Source organism: Syngnathus leptorhynchus, chromosome 13, assembly GCF_054491065.1.
Source record: "Syngnathus leptorhynchus isolate UIUO chromosome 13, UIUO_Slep, whole genome shotgun sequence".
Lineage (NCBI taxonomy): Eukaryota > Metazoa > Chordata > Actinopteri > Syngnathiformes > Syngnathidae > Syngnathus > Syngnathus leptorhynchus.
Window position 1 is genome coordinate 7,046,278 of NC_141207.1, and position 14,529 is coordinate 7,060,806.

The window sequence follows — 14,529 nt, forward strand, 5'->3', positions numbered from 1 at the left end:
ATTTGCAAAAATAAATCAGATAGTTATGCTTGACTTCTGACTTCAAGAAATTGTATTTCTGTGGTAAATAAATAAATAAATAATAATGATAACTAAATAATATCTTAGTAATGTATGAGAATGAAGCTTTTTTTGAACAACAAAGTCATCGTAATATGAAATTTAACAAGGCGAGAACTTTTTAAAAGTTATTTTCATTCAATAAATTTCTACATCTTTATTAGAGTTAGATATTTTTTCTTAAAAACAGCCTTATTCTCTGAAGATTACAAATGTATCCATGAAGTATAAATATGTATTTTCTTTCTTTTTCACTGTGGCTCCAACACTCCGCCCCCTCCCACAAGGGGGCGATGCTGCTGCGTTTATAAATTAATACAAGTCAGTACAAGACGTTTCTCTGTGGTCTCCATCACCAAACATTTTCCTTCAAATCTACTGGAACAGATTCACCAGTTAGTGGCGTTGACGTGTTCCAACAAAAACTGCCATGATGGCACATTTTAAATTCTCACCATTTGCAATTTGCATGCCTACTAAAGTCACTCATATTCAGATCATGTTAACCTGCAGTATATTACTGCCTGAGAGTAACTTTTTTAAGCCGCTTTGGAGACTTTCACTGGCTATTTACTCAGACATTCCAGCCGCTCTTCCCAGTCTACTCCATTAAGTGAGCATTTCCACTACTCTCTCTCCGTGTCCCACTCCCTCTGCAAACAGGATGTTTGTGTCTCGACGGGGCAGTGCCCCAATACAAAGCTGATCATCAGATAGCGTGGCTCCCGTCACTGTAGCAGATTATCAGGGATTTAGCGGCTCTTCCACTCGGATCCTGACACTAAATCAACGTAGGTAGTCCACAAAGTCCATACGCCACATACACAGTGTAGAGTATGAAATCCTGACCCCTATTTGTGATTTAGATTCCCTGTGGAGTCTTATTTTGAGGAATCTTTAGCTCTTTTGCACTCCCAGATACCACAAGATGGCGCCAAAGCCCTTGACTAATGGGAAAGTAGTACTGCTGTTATGAAAGTATGTTGAAAGTATGTCAGAAAATTAATCTAGCCTTGTACCTGGCATATTTCAAAGAGGGTGGGGTGCCCCTCTCCATCCCCTTTAGCTACGCCAATGCATGAATTATAATTAGACTGCTTATGACATGTATTAATTTTTACTATCAATGGTTTCAATTGCTGTTTGCCGGCAAATCATCTCTCGTGGTAATGGTCACGCTGTAACCACGGTCGTCACTGTAACAGACTCCTCATTGGACCAGCAGTGGATGAAGCAGTATAAGCGTTGGTCTGATTTTTGGGGTGTTTTGATTAAAATATTTCACAGACAGATTATTACGACTTCTCGGAACTGTATCAAAACAAAAACATTATGTCTCTTACAAGAAAAGTGAGCCATACAAGGTAGCAGTAGACATCCTGACCAACACAGAAACAGGCCTGACCACACTTGAGGTTTTTGCTGCAATAATACATCAACAGTGGGATTCAAAGTCCACATGACAGGACTCAGGAGACTTGGGCTTCCATGTATTGTACTGCATAAAGTGTCTTGAACTCACCACACTTAATATCAGACGCCTGGGCAGTGGTTTGCGGAACACGGGATCGGAATGGTGACGGGAGATTGTTTCACAGCATAACAATGTCGCTCCGGAGTCTGCCAAAGCAAAAAACGGCTGCCGTCTACGTGTTGCTTCTCTGTTTGTGTTTCATATTGCCTCAACGCCGATGCTATTTGTTAGCCTGTTTATGACCTTTTGTATTTTTAGTTAGCATGAAGCTAAACGGAGTAAACGAGGCAAAGCATTGGGGTTGTTTGTGTAATTCTCTTTGTTGGTGGTGGCAATAAACAGCTTGAAGGTGCTTTTTGAAGATTTTTTTTTTCTTCTGTTGTTTTCTTGTGAAGTGAGTTCACACTTCTGAAGCTCACTGCTTCCATACAGCACTTATATCTTAATTAGTACATTATGTATAATAGTGGTTTACATATGTGACAAGAAAGAATGGCAAATGACAAAAACTCATGTCGTTTTTCTTCATTCCTGGTGACATTCTGTAATGTTCTCTTGATTTATTAATAGACATTCTGGCTTTGGCCCTTGAAGAACAAACAGATCTCATGGAAAGAGCAGAAGTGCACTGGTGGAAAGTTAAATGTAGCACTGCCCTCTCCACTTTTAGGCGCTCTCCAACCCCTGTATCACCCTCTTCCATGTGGTTCTCCAATCCAACCGCTTCTTTCCTGGTCTACGTTTGCCAATTTTGGCCTTAAGTCCCTTCAAACGCAGCTGTGTTGGCTTAAACATTTTTTTTTTGGGGGGGAAGGAGTTGATTCTGTATAGCAGAATTCTATTTTAGATCAAAGCGAGCCAAAACGTGAACGCCAAAAGCGTTGGTCTCCGATCTCGGCGATACAACCGATTCTCTGTTTGCTAGGATTTCCTGGCGTGTTGTTTTTCAAAAAGGTGCAAGAAACCTGCGCCTGAATCAGGACCAGTAAGTGGTGTCATTAAGTCGGTCACGCCCCAGACACTCGGGTCTTTCAGGGGCGGCGCGTGCACACATGTGCCATAGATGCTACGCACAAGCCAACGTCTGTTTGACTATGTCGTAACGACCCCCCCCATCATCCTCGCTATCATATGACCTCCAAGCGGAGGCCGGCTGTGTGACATGACATCATTTCGCGCAACGGTCGCTCAGTTTACAAAACTGTCATTAATAATTTTTACAATTATAATGCCTAGTGAACATCTTGAAAGATTTTTTTTTGGGGGGGGGGGGGGTTACTAAAATGTATGTGAATTTAAAAGACCACCATCGAGGGGGGCATTTATGTACCATGTACTACTAGTATGTGTCAACACTTTAATTAGGTAATCTGAGAGCCTGTTTGTGCTGCTGTTTCTCTTAGCAAAGGATTTTTGGGGGGGGGGAAACATTTGCTTGCCCACCCACAAAGTGTGATATTACTCAATAGTTTGTTTTGGTTTCGTGAGCCGCCTACGATGGATATGAAAAGTCCAAACACCCTTGTGTAAACTTTTTATATCCACTGTAGGCTGCTCACACCCGCACCCCGAAAACAAAAACAAAGCAAGCATTGTGCAGTACATTTACAATATGGTTGTGATTGTTGTTTATTTTATTTTTTTACACTATTTATTTACCTTTCAAAAATATGTCTCTACCTGTGTATACACTGTAAACCCTAAATATGGTCAGGTGGTTGGGGGGTAATTTATTTTTATATTTGTTTGTGCCTTTTCCCTTCACTGAGTATCATGTTCTTTTGGTGATGCTTGCACCATATTTTTTGGATTAACGGTCCGAAAAGTTCGACCTTGGTTTCATTGGAGGACCACAACACATTTTCCCACATGTGTTTGGAAGGCTTTGTGGGTTTTTAACAGGGGTGTGAAGACCTTTAATAAACACTGTAATACCACCCTGACATTGAGTTTCTCCACCCATGGCTAATATCTAGTATTATTATTATTTTTCCTTAAAGCTCTATCGTGTCAAAGCCAAGCTAAGCACCGAACATAAACATACAATGTACCTTTGTGCTTAATGGTCTTCAGTCCACAGAGAGGGCACGTCTTTATCTTTTGGACTTCTTCCATTCCAAACAATTCCATTTGGGCGAGAGCTTTAGAAAAAAAAAAAAACATGAAGTCACTAAATGCCTTTTTGGACATTTCTAATCTATAGCATTTTCATTCCGGCCAACTTGGATGGAATTATGTTGACTTAAGCCAAAACACACATAAAACTGCACAATGCCCAACTCATTTGGCATTTCTTGCTTTGGTTATATGGAGGCAGTAACTCGTTTTTAGAACCGTATGTCTCGGCGCTGGCAGAGGCTGTTAAAAATAATGGATTTTAGACATGTGCTCGGTTTCCTGTTAGACGCTTCGGGTTAGACAAGGCGAGGGCAAGCCTTAGTCCCTTTCCCACCTCTGTGTCTGCTTTAAATATTCTTGTCGGAAAAGGTGCGACATCAGACAATAGCTCGGTGTTTATACCGAAGGCACATAAACCTTAACGAAGCCAGGAATCTGACGCGGTGTTGTTGGCTGCGTTTATTTTCCTGCCACATTTCCCAGCATGCCATACGACCTCTCCCCTCTCCCTTGTTCACTTCCCTCTCTATAAACACAAGCATCGCAAGCAACGTGCGGCATCCGAGAAGCTGTCGGAGGAGCGGCCGGGCGAGGTGGGAGGCAAAGGAGGGCGGCTGTGATCTTAATAATGGAGCGTGGACCGCATCGTCATGTGGTGGTCTCATAAACGAAGGTCCACCGCGGCGTAGCGAGGCCACGCACTATTCGCTCACTCCTTTGTGCAGGACGATGTGTGTAGTCCACCGCGGCATATGTCACACACATGACCCTCAAAAGAAGATTTTAAAGCATCTCAGTGACTCTGGACGGACATTCGAGGCCAGTGGTTCTAAAAATGCGAGTCATAGCTTGGTGGTCTGCGAAAGAATTGACAATGATGACAACGATGTTATTTAAAAAGTGCACCTACGATGCTAGCAAAACAAGCAAAATTAAACTGCTCCTACTGTTGTGATTTCTGTTCACATTTTCTGTGTTTTCAGGTTATGCTGACAACAAATATTATGACTATGTGTTTCAGACCTATTTTTCTGATATAAATATGTTAAAAACTTTTTTTTCGTGGGGATGGAACGGATTAATTGTGTTTATATTCATTTCAATGGGGAAAGACAACTTGAGATCAAGCTCTTGCTGTGTAAAACATGACAATATGCTTATTAATCATCTTGGGAAGCCCAAATAATACATGTTTGCAGTTCTTTGTAATGGCTCAACTCACTACCTCGGGTGGAGTGAACGTGTTTTGGGCAGCTATCAAAGTCTCCTCGTCTAATGTGATGTGAAGTGTGTGTTTTTAGCTTTTATTTGGGCTCGCGTGTGCGTGGAGCCGGGGCGGCTTTTCGGATAGTCACCCTGTCTTACTGCTGTGCCTGGTTCAATGCTCACCACAGCGCTGCAGATCTCTATCTAGTCATTTCTTTATGTGCACTGTGGCATCATATGGAGGGGTTAGTTTGATGCCGTTAGGCCGCTAGTGCACATTCAGCAGTCATTTTCATTCATAAGCACACATTATTCTTTACCACAGGATCTCTTGCCGGGTTACACGTTGGCCTCGAATCCTGCCGAGGTCAGCACAAGAGCTGTTCAAAACTTTCAGCGAGTTTAGAGGCAATAGTTGACCAAAATGGTGGGAACCAGCTACTTAACTTTAAACACGCTAAACTCTGAAATGTACATTGATAAAACAATTATTAAAAATGCTTTTTATAATGTAAAATGGATAACAAAATTAGCTTGATTATCTCGTGATAAGAATTGCACAAATGTACCTTACTCGTATGTATTTACAGATTTTTTTTTTTATAGTTTATGTAATTATTGGGAGTCTTGTGGTTGAGTTTCCTAAACCAAACAGCTACCTGAAAATCTGAATCAACAAAGCACTTGGTGCCTTTCCACGTCCATGTTGGGAATACCATGTTTGTTCTCGTCCTAATGCTAGCCACTGGTTGGCTTAGGTTGGCACAAAGACCGGAATGAAGTGGCAGGAAATAGCATTAACTGGCTCGATCTCGTATGGTCAATCGGAACAAAAATACTCTGTGGTTGCGGGCATGGCTGGGCAGAGCAGCTTTTTTTTTTTTTTTTTTTTGTTCGTGTGTGGTCCCAATCTGTCAACTTGTATACTGTAATTGTAAATATATATATATCCAACTATTTTCTCCCAAGGCTCAAGGATATTACGCAACAGTCCATAAAACAAAAAACATTTTGGTTGTCATATAGGTTTGAAGTGAATAGTTCAGCTACATCAAAGTAGAGCGGCGAATGTTTTACGTAAACTGTTTTCACACGAAATTACACAAATGAGCAACATTTCCTTCACGGGGTTATGTAGGGGCAAAGTCTGCGGTGAGCGGGATATAAACGTTACCATCTGTGTGACGTAACAGCCGTTGACATGAATGAAGGAATGATGATGTGTCGTATTCCAAGACATGTGCATGTCTTTCCTCGGCGGTCACGATGATTCCCAAATGTAGGAAATGAAAGGATCATATATTTGTCAAAAAATAAAAGGGGGTTATTAAATGGGCTGCATAAAACCGCACTTATTACATTTGGACGTGACTTCCTAATAGACCACATTAATATGTCTTTCCTTATTCAGCGTCATGGCGAGAGCTTAATGCCATAACTGTAAATGTCAATGCCAACATCCACCTTTGAAATGAAAGCAAAAGCACAATTGTGACATTTAAATGGGCCGCACTTTCTAAAACTGTCTTCACTTTTTTATTCAGACTGGTCCTTACAGGGACATAAAACTCACGCACGCACATGCATCACATTTTATAAGCGCTCCCAGAGGTCACCAAAGCAGTTGTGAGAAAGCCAGCGATGGTTGTTTACTCATCTGATCTATTTCCATCATATTCCTCAGGCAGAGTTAACTTTCCTATCATAAAGAAAATAAATGATGCCATGAGGATGTGGACTTGAGTTCCAGAGTGATTACTTGAGACTGATGAAGAGTTCAGACATCGTGGCAGGTTTATAAGCACTCTTCCCAAGCACTAAATCTCGGCATACGAAAGTCACCAATCGTGACAATCGGCAATTTCGCATCGTGGCTTCTTCCCACAGATGTTAATCCTCTTTACATTTCATTTGGGACAAAAACCTCTCCACCGCATTCCCACCGGTGCTCATGTGAAATTTACATTTATTTTCCATTCGACCATATACCGAAAGCTAACGCTAATAGCTAACCCTAAAGTCAGCATCCAACAACACCGCAGCTTTGCTTAGCAATCCCTGGCAGATCTTCACCCAGGTCAGACTGCATTGGACAAGACATACGTCCTGTCATGCTTTCTTCCTTCCTTCCTTTAGCGCACACTTTGATGGTATTTTTTTGAGTCGGGGTCCAGATAAAAAAAAAAAAAGGTTATCTGAAAGATGCAGCAAAGCTGTTCTCCAGACAAGCGGTCACCTGGTGCCCTTAAAGACCCCAGGAGCTCTGCTGATAAACCACCAGAAAGCCCCACCAACATCTGATACATTATCTTGCTCTCTACTCAACTCGCAGACCCCCCCCCCCCCCCCCGCCCCCACCGCCTGACCTTGTTTCCTTCTTGGAAGATGTGGAATATACAATAAAGCACAATATAGCCTCCTTTTATCCATTATATATTTACATATAAGTAGTTCAAAAGGTTCAAAAGGAAAAGTGAAGTTCCTTCAGGGCCTTTTACTGCCATGCAACTTCTCCATTGTTCCAATCTGCATTTGACATTCCCAAACGTCCGCCTCATCAGCACTGGCTTACGTCACGGCGTCATGACTCAGTGCGTAGCCGCACGTGTGAACTGAATGCAGCCTGGCGCACGCAAATAAACACAGGCTATGTTTTTTTTCCCACAATTTACCAATCATCTAGCTACTTTTGCTTTTTTTCCATCGTCACTGAAGTGGTTTGAGTTTCGAGAGAGGGATTGTTTCAAGTTGTGGTTTGGAGTTAGGGTTAGCTTGAAGCCAGTCATGCGGCGAGTGTGGTTCTGTAACTAATTTTCATGCAAGTAGATTTGCTGGATGAATAGTGTCGCAACAAGTCAGGGGTTTAAAGTTAAGGTTTTAAATCGGGGTTAGCCTTTCGGAGTATGTGCGCATCTGTCGATGCCTGCTCAGGGTAAAGTCAACAGGTCTGAGGGTCATTCGTGTTGCTCCAACGTCAACCTGACCTTCCCACCAAAATAAATTTCACTGCAAGTGTCACATTTGTTCATACGCTTTCAACGGAACAAATCAAACAAAAACAAAGAACCTTCACTTTCACCTCAATGCCTCATTTAGCTTAGCACTTTGCCAGAAAGACATCACGCGGGACAGTCGGAATGATTCTTCCGATTCACGTCCATTTTGGTCCTGTCCAATGGGAGAGGTCTGACCTATCTCATACACTCGAGTGACAAACGGAGCACAGTCGTTAGTCACTTTGGAAAGGAAAGACCATGACGCGTCAAATAGGAAAAACATTTATGAGGTTACTACAGTGATGGCCTGTGTGATTTCCCATAAAGGAAAACAAAGTGAAAAGTTTTCGTTTTGATGTCTAGACTGAGATAAACTCAAGATTTGACATTGGGCATCAAATACTAAAATGCCTTCATTTCCTTGACCACCGCAGGAATTTTTGAAGCTGTCACATTTGTAATTTTTTTTATTTTTGGAGTTGCACTATAATCATATTTCATCATAATTAATAGGGAAAAACATATTTAACCTACTTTTGAGAAGATAAAGAATTAACTTGATGACCCCTTTAATTTCTACATTGCTCTTTTTGTTACATAAGCACATACAATTCTTTTTTTTTTTTTTTAAGTAATAAAGGTGCATTGGTTTGATGATTGCGTAAGTGACGTCCACGCATGATTCCTGGATGTGAAGAAAGTTGAAAGTAAGGGAGGAGCTGATGGCTGACGGCACAAGAACCGCCCCGCATCAGTCTGAGAGCACTCCTCTGTTTGGGAGAGCAGGCAGAGCACTTCCCAAAAAACTTCACACAACTTTTGCCACCATACTGACTAGACAACCGTTATGTTCCACTTGCTCTTTTTTTTTTTTTTTTAAGCGTCTATAAAGTTGCGGGACATGTTTAAATAAGGACATTAAGCGCACTAAGAGCTTTGTGGACCAATGATGAATTCAAATGTGGTGAGTACTTTTTTTTTTCTTGAGAAATGTACCTATTTTCCTCACAACAATAAAACTGATCCTTATTCTTTATTTGTGCTACATTTAAGAGTTTCATTTTATTTGTATTTGAAAGTTGATTTCAAGGATCATGCATAATACGTGTCAGATTGTACAACTTGCACCTTTAGTTCATTTCTAACATTTAATCCTACCACAAAAAATTAGTCATTTAAAAAAAATCAATTGAGCTATTTCATCAATAGCAGTTATGTTTGAATTACTGCATTTCTGCTCCTTCTTTGAACATGTACGTATGTGATTTTATTTATTTAACAGGAGGCAATGCACATTTATAAACATTGCGGAAAATGCGCCACAGTTAGTCAAAAGGCTATTTTTTTTCTATCTGTAGTTCCACGGCAGATGTTAAAAAGTAATCTTAAAAAATGTGTAAATACGTGGTAAAATAATAAAAAATATATATATATTTTTTAAATCCTACCTTTGCATGTGATTGGCAGACCATCCCGAGGCAGCTGTCTTAGGATGCCAGTCCCCTGAGTCCAGTGCTGTGACGCCCTCTGCCGTTTGAGCGAGGGAACTGGGTGGTGGTGGTGGGGGGGTGAGGAGGCAGCATGGGCACCCCGCCAGAAGAAGGCATGAACATGGTCATCGTGGCCCATTACAACAACTCAGGCAAGTGGGAACGGGCCCGCGGCGGCGGCGCCTGCAAGACAGCGGTGCTGCTGCTCATCTGCGTGCTGATCGTTCTGGAGAACCTGACGGTGCTGCTGGCCCTGTGGAGGAACAAGCGTTTCCACAGCCGCATGTACTTCCTCATCGGCAACCTGGCGCTGTCCGACCTGTTGGCCGGCGTGGCTTACGTGGTCAACATCTTCACCTCGGGGAGCAGGACCTACTTCCTGACGCCGGCCCAATGGCTGGCCCGGGAGGGGAGCATGTTCGTGGCCCTCAGCGCGTCCACCTTCAGCCTCCTGGCCATCGGGATCGAGCGCCACATGACCATGGTGCGTCTTCGCCCGTGCGAGACGGCCAGCCGCGGTCGTCTCCTGGGCCTCCTGGCGGCCTGCTGGCTGGTGTCGGTGCTGCTCAGCGCCTTGCCCAGCCTGGGCTGGAACTGCTTGGACGACCTGGGCTCGTGCTCCACGGTCCTGCCTCTGTACGCCAAGAGCTACGTGGCGTTCTGCATCAGCGTCTTCAGCGCCCTGCTGGTGGCCATCGTCATCCTCTACATCCGGATCTATCGCCTGGTGACGTCCAGCGGGCGCAGGGTGAGCAGCCGACCTTCCGAGTGCTCCCTGGCCTTGCTGAGGACCGTTGTGATCGTTCTCGGGGTCTTTGTGGTGTGCTGGGCGCCCCTCTTCATGCTGCTGCTCCTGGACGTGGGCTGCAGTCCCGACGGGTGTCCCGTTCTCTACGAGGTGGACTGGTTTATCGCCCTGGCCGTGCTCAACTCGGCCCTCAACCCTCTCATCTACACGTTGTCCAGCAGGGAGATGAGGGCCGCCTTCTTCCGCCTGCTCTGCTGCTGCCAGAGCGGCGCCGAGTCCACCGGGACACCTGCGGCGGGTAGCCCCAACCTGGGCACGGCGGGGCCCACGGCGGAGAACAGCAAGAGCAGCATGGGGGGAGGAGGAAAGGCCACCTTGAACAAAGGGGTCAACGCGGATGAGAAGCGCGGCGATCCCTCCGCCACCGCGCTGCCTCACCCGGCGGGACCCGCCGAGCTACTGTCCGCCGTACTGGTGAAGGCCGGGGCCCTCGGAAAGTTCTGACAGAAAGAAAGCCAGAACATTAGGCACACCTGGACTAGCTAATGCAATGTTTCCCAATCTTGAGTAAGGCACATATTTTACAGGTGAAAAATACATCAAACAAAAATGGCACAAAAATATAACTTCTGGATTCAAATTCAACGTATTTATAAAGATATATATTTATGACAACCAAATCTATAATGTGGCCCAATTCTAGTTGTAAAAATGTGTTCACCTTGGGGGCCTTTTATTTTGGAATTATTTGATCCAGCTTTTGCATTAGACGCGGTGTTCCTAATATTGCGGCTGCTGAGAGGCTCACAATGCACTATGGTCAGTGTGATTTGGATGAGGATAAAAGAAATCCAGATTCTAGACTAATGAAAGCCACTATGTACAACAAATGTAAACGTAACATGTTTCTATTTAAAAAGTTTCACGGACTAAAAAAAAAAAAAAAAAAAAAAAATCATTCCTATCAGAAGCATTTCCAGCTTGTGTTGAGGCTGGTTTTTTTTTTTAATGTAGAATCTAGTTAGGCACTTTTTGTTTGCTTGTTTTCTATGTGCTATATGCAACCCGGCAGCCCCGCCCACCAAAAAACACACAACTTGATTACTAGTATATTTTCTGTGAAAACGTTTGTTGCACTCACCCGAGGTGGATTTTGTGCTCTGTGTGCATAACAGCCGCCATGGTACTGAGATTGTATGATTTTAAATGGGATGATTCGAGTAAGGAAGACTTAAGAAATGTATTTATATTTTTGAATGAAAGGGATGAGTTCTGCTCTTGGAGCTTTACCACTACTGGTGCAACAACCACATTTGTCCTGATGATGGCGGTAGAGCGCCACTTTTCGATGCGCTCTCATTAGAGGACATTTCGTCAATTATCTTTTGACCAAGTTTGTGTTTCTTCATCAGCATATCTAGAAACCACTCGGACATCAACTAACCACTAATAGTGATTAGCAGTGCTGGATGCAAATGATTTGATCGTGGTAGTCTGGTTCCTTGATATAGTCAATCAAATAAAAAGCTGTTTGATGATTGTCAGATTTGATTGTGTCATGTGCGCATGTGAGTGTGATGATAGAAAAATCACACGTTGACCCTTTGCACAAATCTACATTATTGATACGGTCATGTGTTAGCGTCACTAATTTTGCTAACGCTAATGATGGACAACAAATGGTGCAGCAACAAAATGTAAACCGATAATATAGCAGTGCATTGTGCAGCAAAGAACGGTCAGAAACTGACGAGTGGCATTTCACGCTCACCTCACAGAGATTTTTCGTGGTTCCGCACTTTGAATTGTGATGTAGAAAGACAGCGGGGATGCGAAAAGCTCAACCTTCTCCCAGAAAAAGGTCAGCGACTGTTCGCTTGCCGTCACAAACGCTTGCGCATTCCTTCCATACGTCTGCCGAGGATGAGCAGAGCCTGTTGCTATTTGAAAAAGAGCAAATGTTAATGTCCATGGAGATTCACTGCACAGTCATCTCAGGTTGGAGTGTATATAAAAAGTCTACACACCCCTGTTTAAATGCTAAGTTTATATAAAATATTAGACAATGATAAAGTATATTTTTCCCCACCTCTAATGTAACCTGTTACCTGTACAATACATCTAAAAAAAGAAATCTTATAAACAACAATGAAGTTGCATATGTATCCACACCCTCTTATGTACAGAAAATTTAGAATGATGGCAATCGAACCCAGAACCACTCAACTGTGAGGCAGATGTGCAGCTCATTACCACTCACAAATGGCCTTTTTTTCCCGTAAGTGGGTCAATCACCTTATATATCATGTTAACTAAATAACCGTCGCCAGTTCTCTGTGAGGGTTTAGACACGGTGGATTTGTGTGATTCTCAATGCGCAATTCGCATTTGCATACGACTAATGTGAACACGACAGGAGGACAAAAGGATCAGCCCGCCCCCTGTCATCATGATCCCCACTCTGGGGACGATTGGAATGATTTGTGAAACGTGCAGCGACACTACAAATGTGATGAATTGTATAGTATGTATAAAACCAATTGCAGATTAAATATCGTTAGATTTTTTTAAAGATAGTTCTTTCTAAGTAAAATATAAATTAGGCAAATAAAAAGCAAATATAAAAAAAAAATCAAAATTTTATGGAGCTTTGTCTTTTTATTGCAAAACTAGACGACTTTAAAGAAATAATTTTGTTCAAGTATGAATTTACAATTGAAAAGGTACTCAATCCTGATTATGAAACGGACATGCTAACTCCAGTTCATCATGCTACCAATCCGGCTAGCCCAGATATACTTGAACTAGCGAACAAGCAATCTAGCTTTCGCCTTGCATGATTTGCTACTTGGTGGAGGTCATGCTTGAGTAGCTCCATTCACAGTGTGGGACCTGCTCAATGTCTTTCAATGGCAAACCTTCCTTAAAATAACTTGCAAATCCTTCAAAACAGCAGCTGCTTTCTCTGCAAACCATTTCTGATTGCAATCTTCCGGCAAGGCACGCATGCAAGGACACACATACACACACGCCTAATTTGACCTCCACACTTTGTCCTCCAGGCCCCCTGCCACAAGTGCAGGATTTAGCGTGTCTCGGTCGAAGGATAAGTGAAGCACAGCGGGCTGGTCTTAAAGCCCGTCACGAGTGTGCAGTTTCTCACTTGTGGCGTTGAACACGCTCCGAGCGTAGATATAAATACAGTTGCACAGAAACAAAACAACTACTGTTGCAATGAAAACAAATTGGACATGCCTAAGTTAGCTTTTTGCTAAATCGGCGAATCATTCCCACTGGCAAGCTCCAGGTAGATTATTCGCAAGTCGATTTGAATATTTCGGTCTGGGTTCATTCCGCCGGGCCAACTGCGATGGTTGAACAGCTGCCGCCGCCCCCGACGTCTCGTGATTGACACCCACCACCACACCTGACATTACACACACACGTGCACACACACACAGAAAATCACGACAGCTGCATGCGAACACAGTCTAGCAGTCGCGTCGAGACGAAGGCGATACCGGCGCTGGGATTCGTGAGCTTTTGCTTCAATTAGGAGCTGCAAACGAGAGCTGGAAGATCAGAGTATTATTTGTCGATTTCCATTTTGAATTGCCGATTGAAAATCATTGAAAAATTCACATCAGAACTACTTAACTCACACCAACATTCCATTTTGAACCATTCTACAGGAAGGAGTTCAATGTACTTGCAGAATTACATTACATAGTACTATTCAGAAATTAATTATTTGAACGTCGATGCCGCGTACGGAAAGAACGAACGATTGGAGAGCCGTGCAATTGAAGTGACGACGATATTATTTGATTCCAACATGCTGTGCTGCCACTGTCGTTACATTTCACATTTTTCCCCAGGGGGTCTTGCTGGAAAAATGGGACCATGGCAGCACCCCCCCCTGTCATTCTCAATGTCAATGTCTCTCACATTTTTTTTTTTTTTAACAGTATCTCCACCTCGCTCGCTCACCCGCCCTCCCCAACGGAGTGATCCAGCACGCCTCGTCTCTCCGTCACGCGGGTAATCAGCCTCCGCTATTTCATTTGGCTCTGTAATGAAAGCAATCCCAGCTCTTTTCACTCGGCAGCGCAGCCCAAATAATGAGAGCTGCCCTCCTACCCTTACCATATACCCCCCCCCCCCCCACCCCACTTTCCACACCAACCATGCTGTTAATGGATGAAGGAGAGCAAATGTGTGTGTGACTGAAACACACAATCTTGCCAAGTGTTCTGCTTCTTTTTTTTCCCTGTCTGGAGGTTTTATTAAAATAAAATAAAAATGTATGCAGCGCATCTTTATGCTTTGTGATTTCTTTTTCAATTACGTCGACAAACGAGTAACTCATTGATTGCATGTTACTTTCCTGTCTCATGAAAATAAGCCACTGCTCACCCCTCCGCCTCTTCTGCTACT

General features: G+C 43.2%; 1 protein-coding gene across 1 annotated transcript; it reads left to right on the forward strand.

Annotated features, from left to right (window-relative positions):
* The first annotated feature begins 9,435 nt into the window (after positions 1-9,435).
* s1pr3a (sphingosine-1-phosphate receptor 3a) lies at positions 9,436-11,598 on the forward strand. Its single transcript, XM_085928029.1, has one exon. The coding sequence runs from the start codon at positions 9,436-9,438 to the stop codon at positions 10,594-10,596; it is 1,161 nt and encodes a 386-aa protein (XP_085784155.1). The 3' UTR covers positions 10,597-11,598.
* The last annotated feature ends 2,931 nt before the right edge of the window (positions 11,599-14,529 follow it).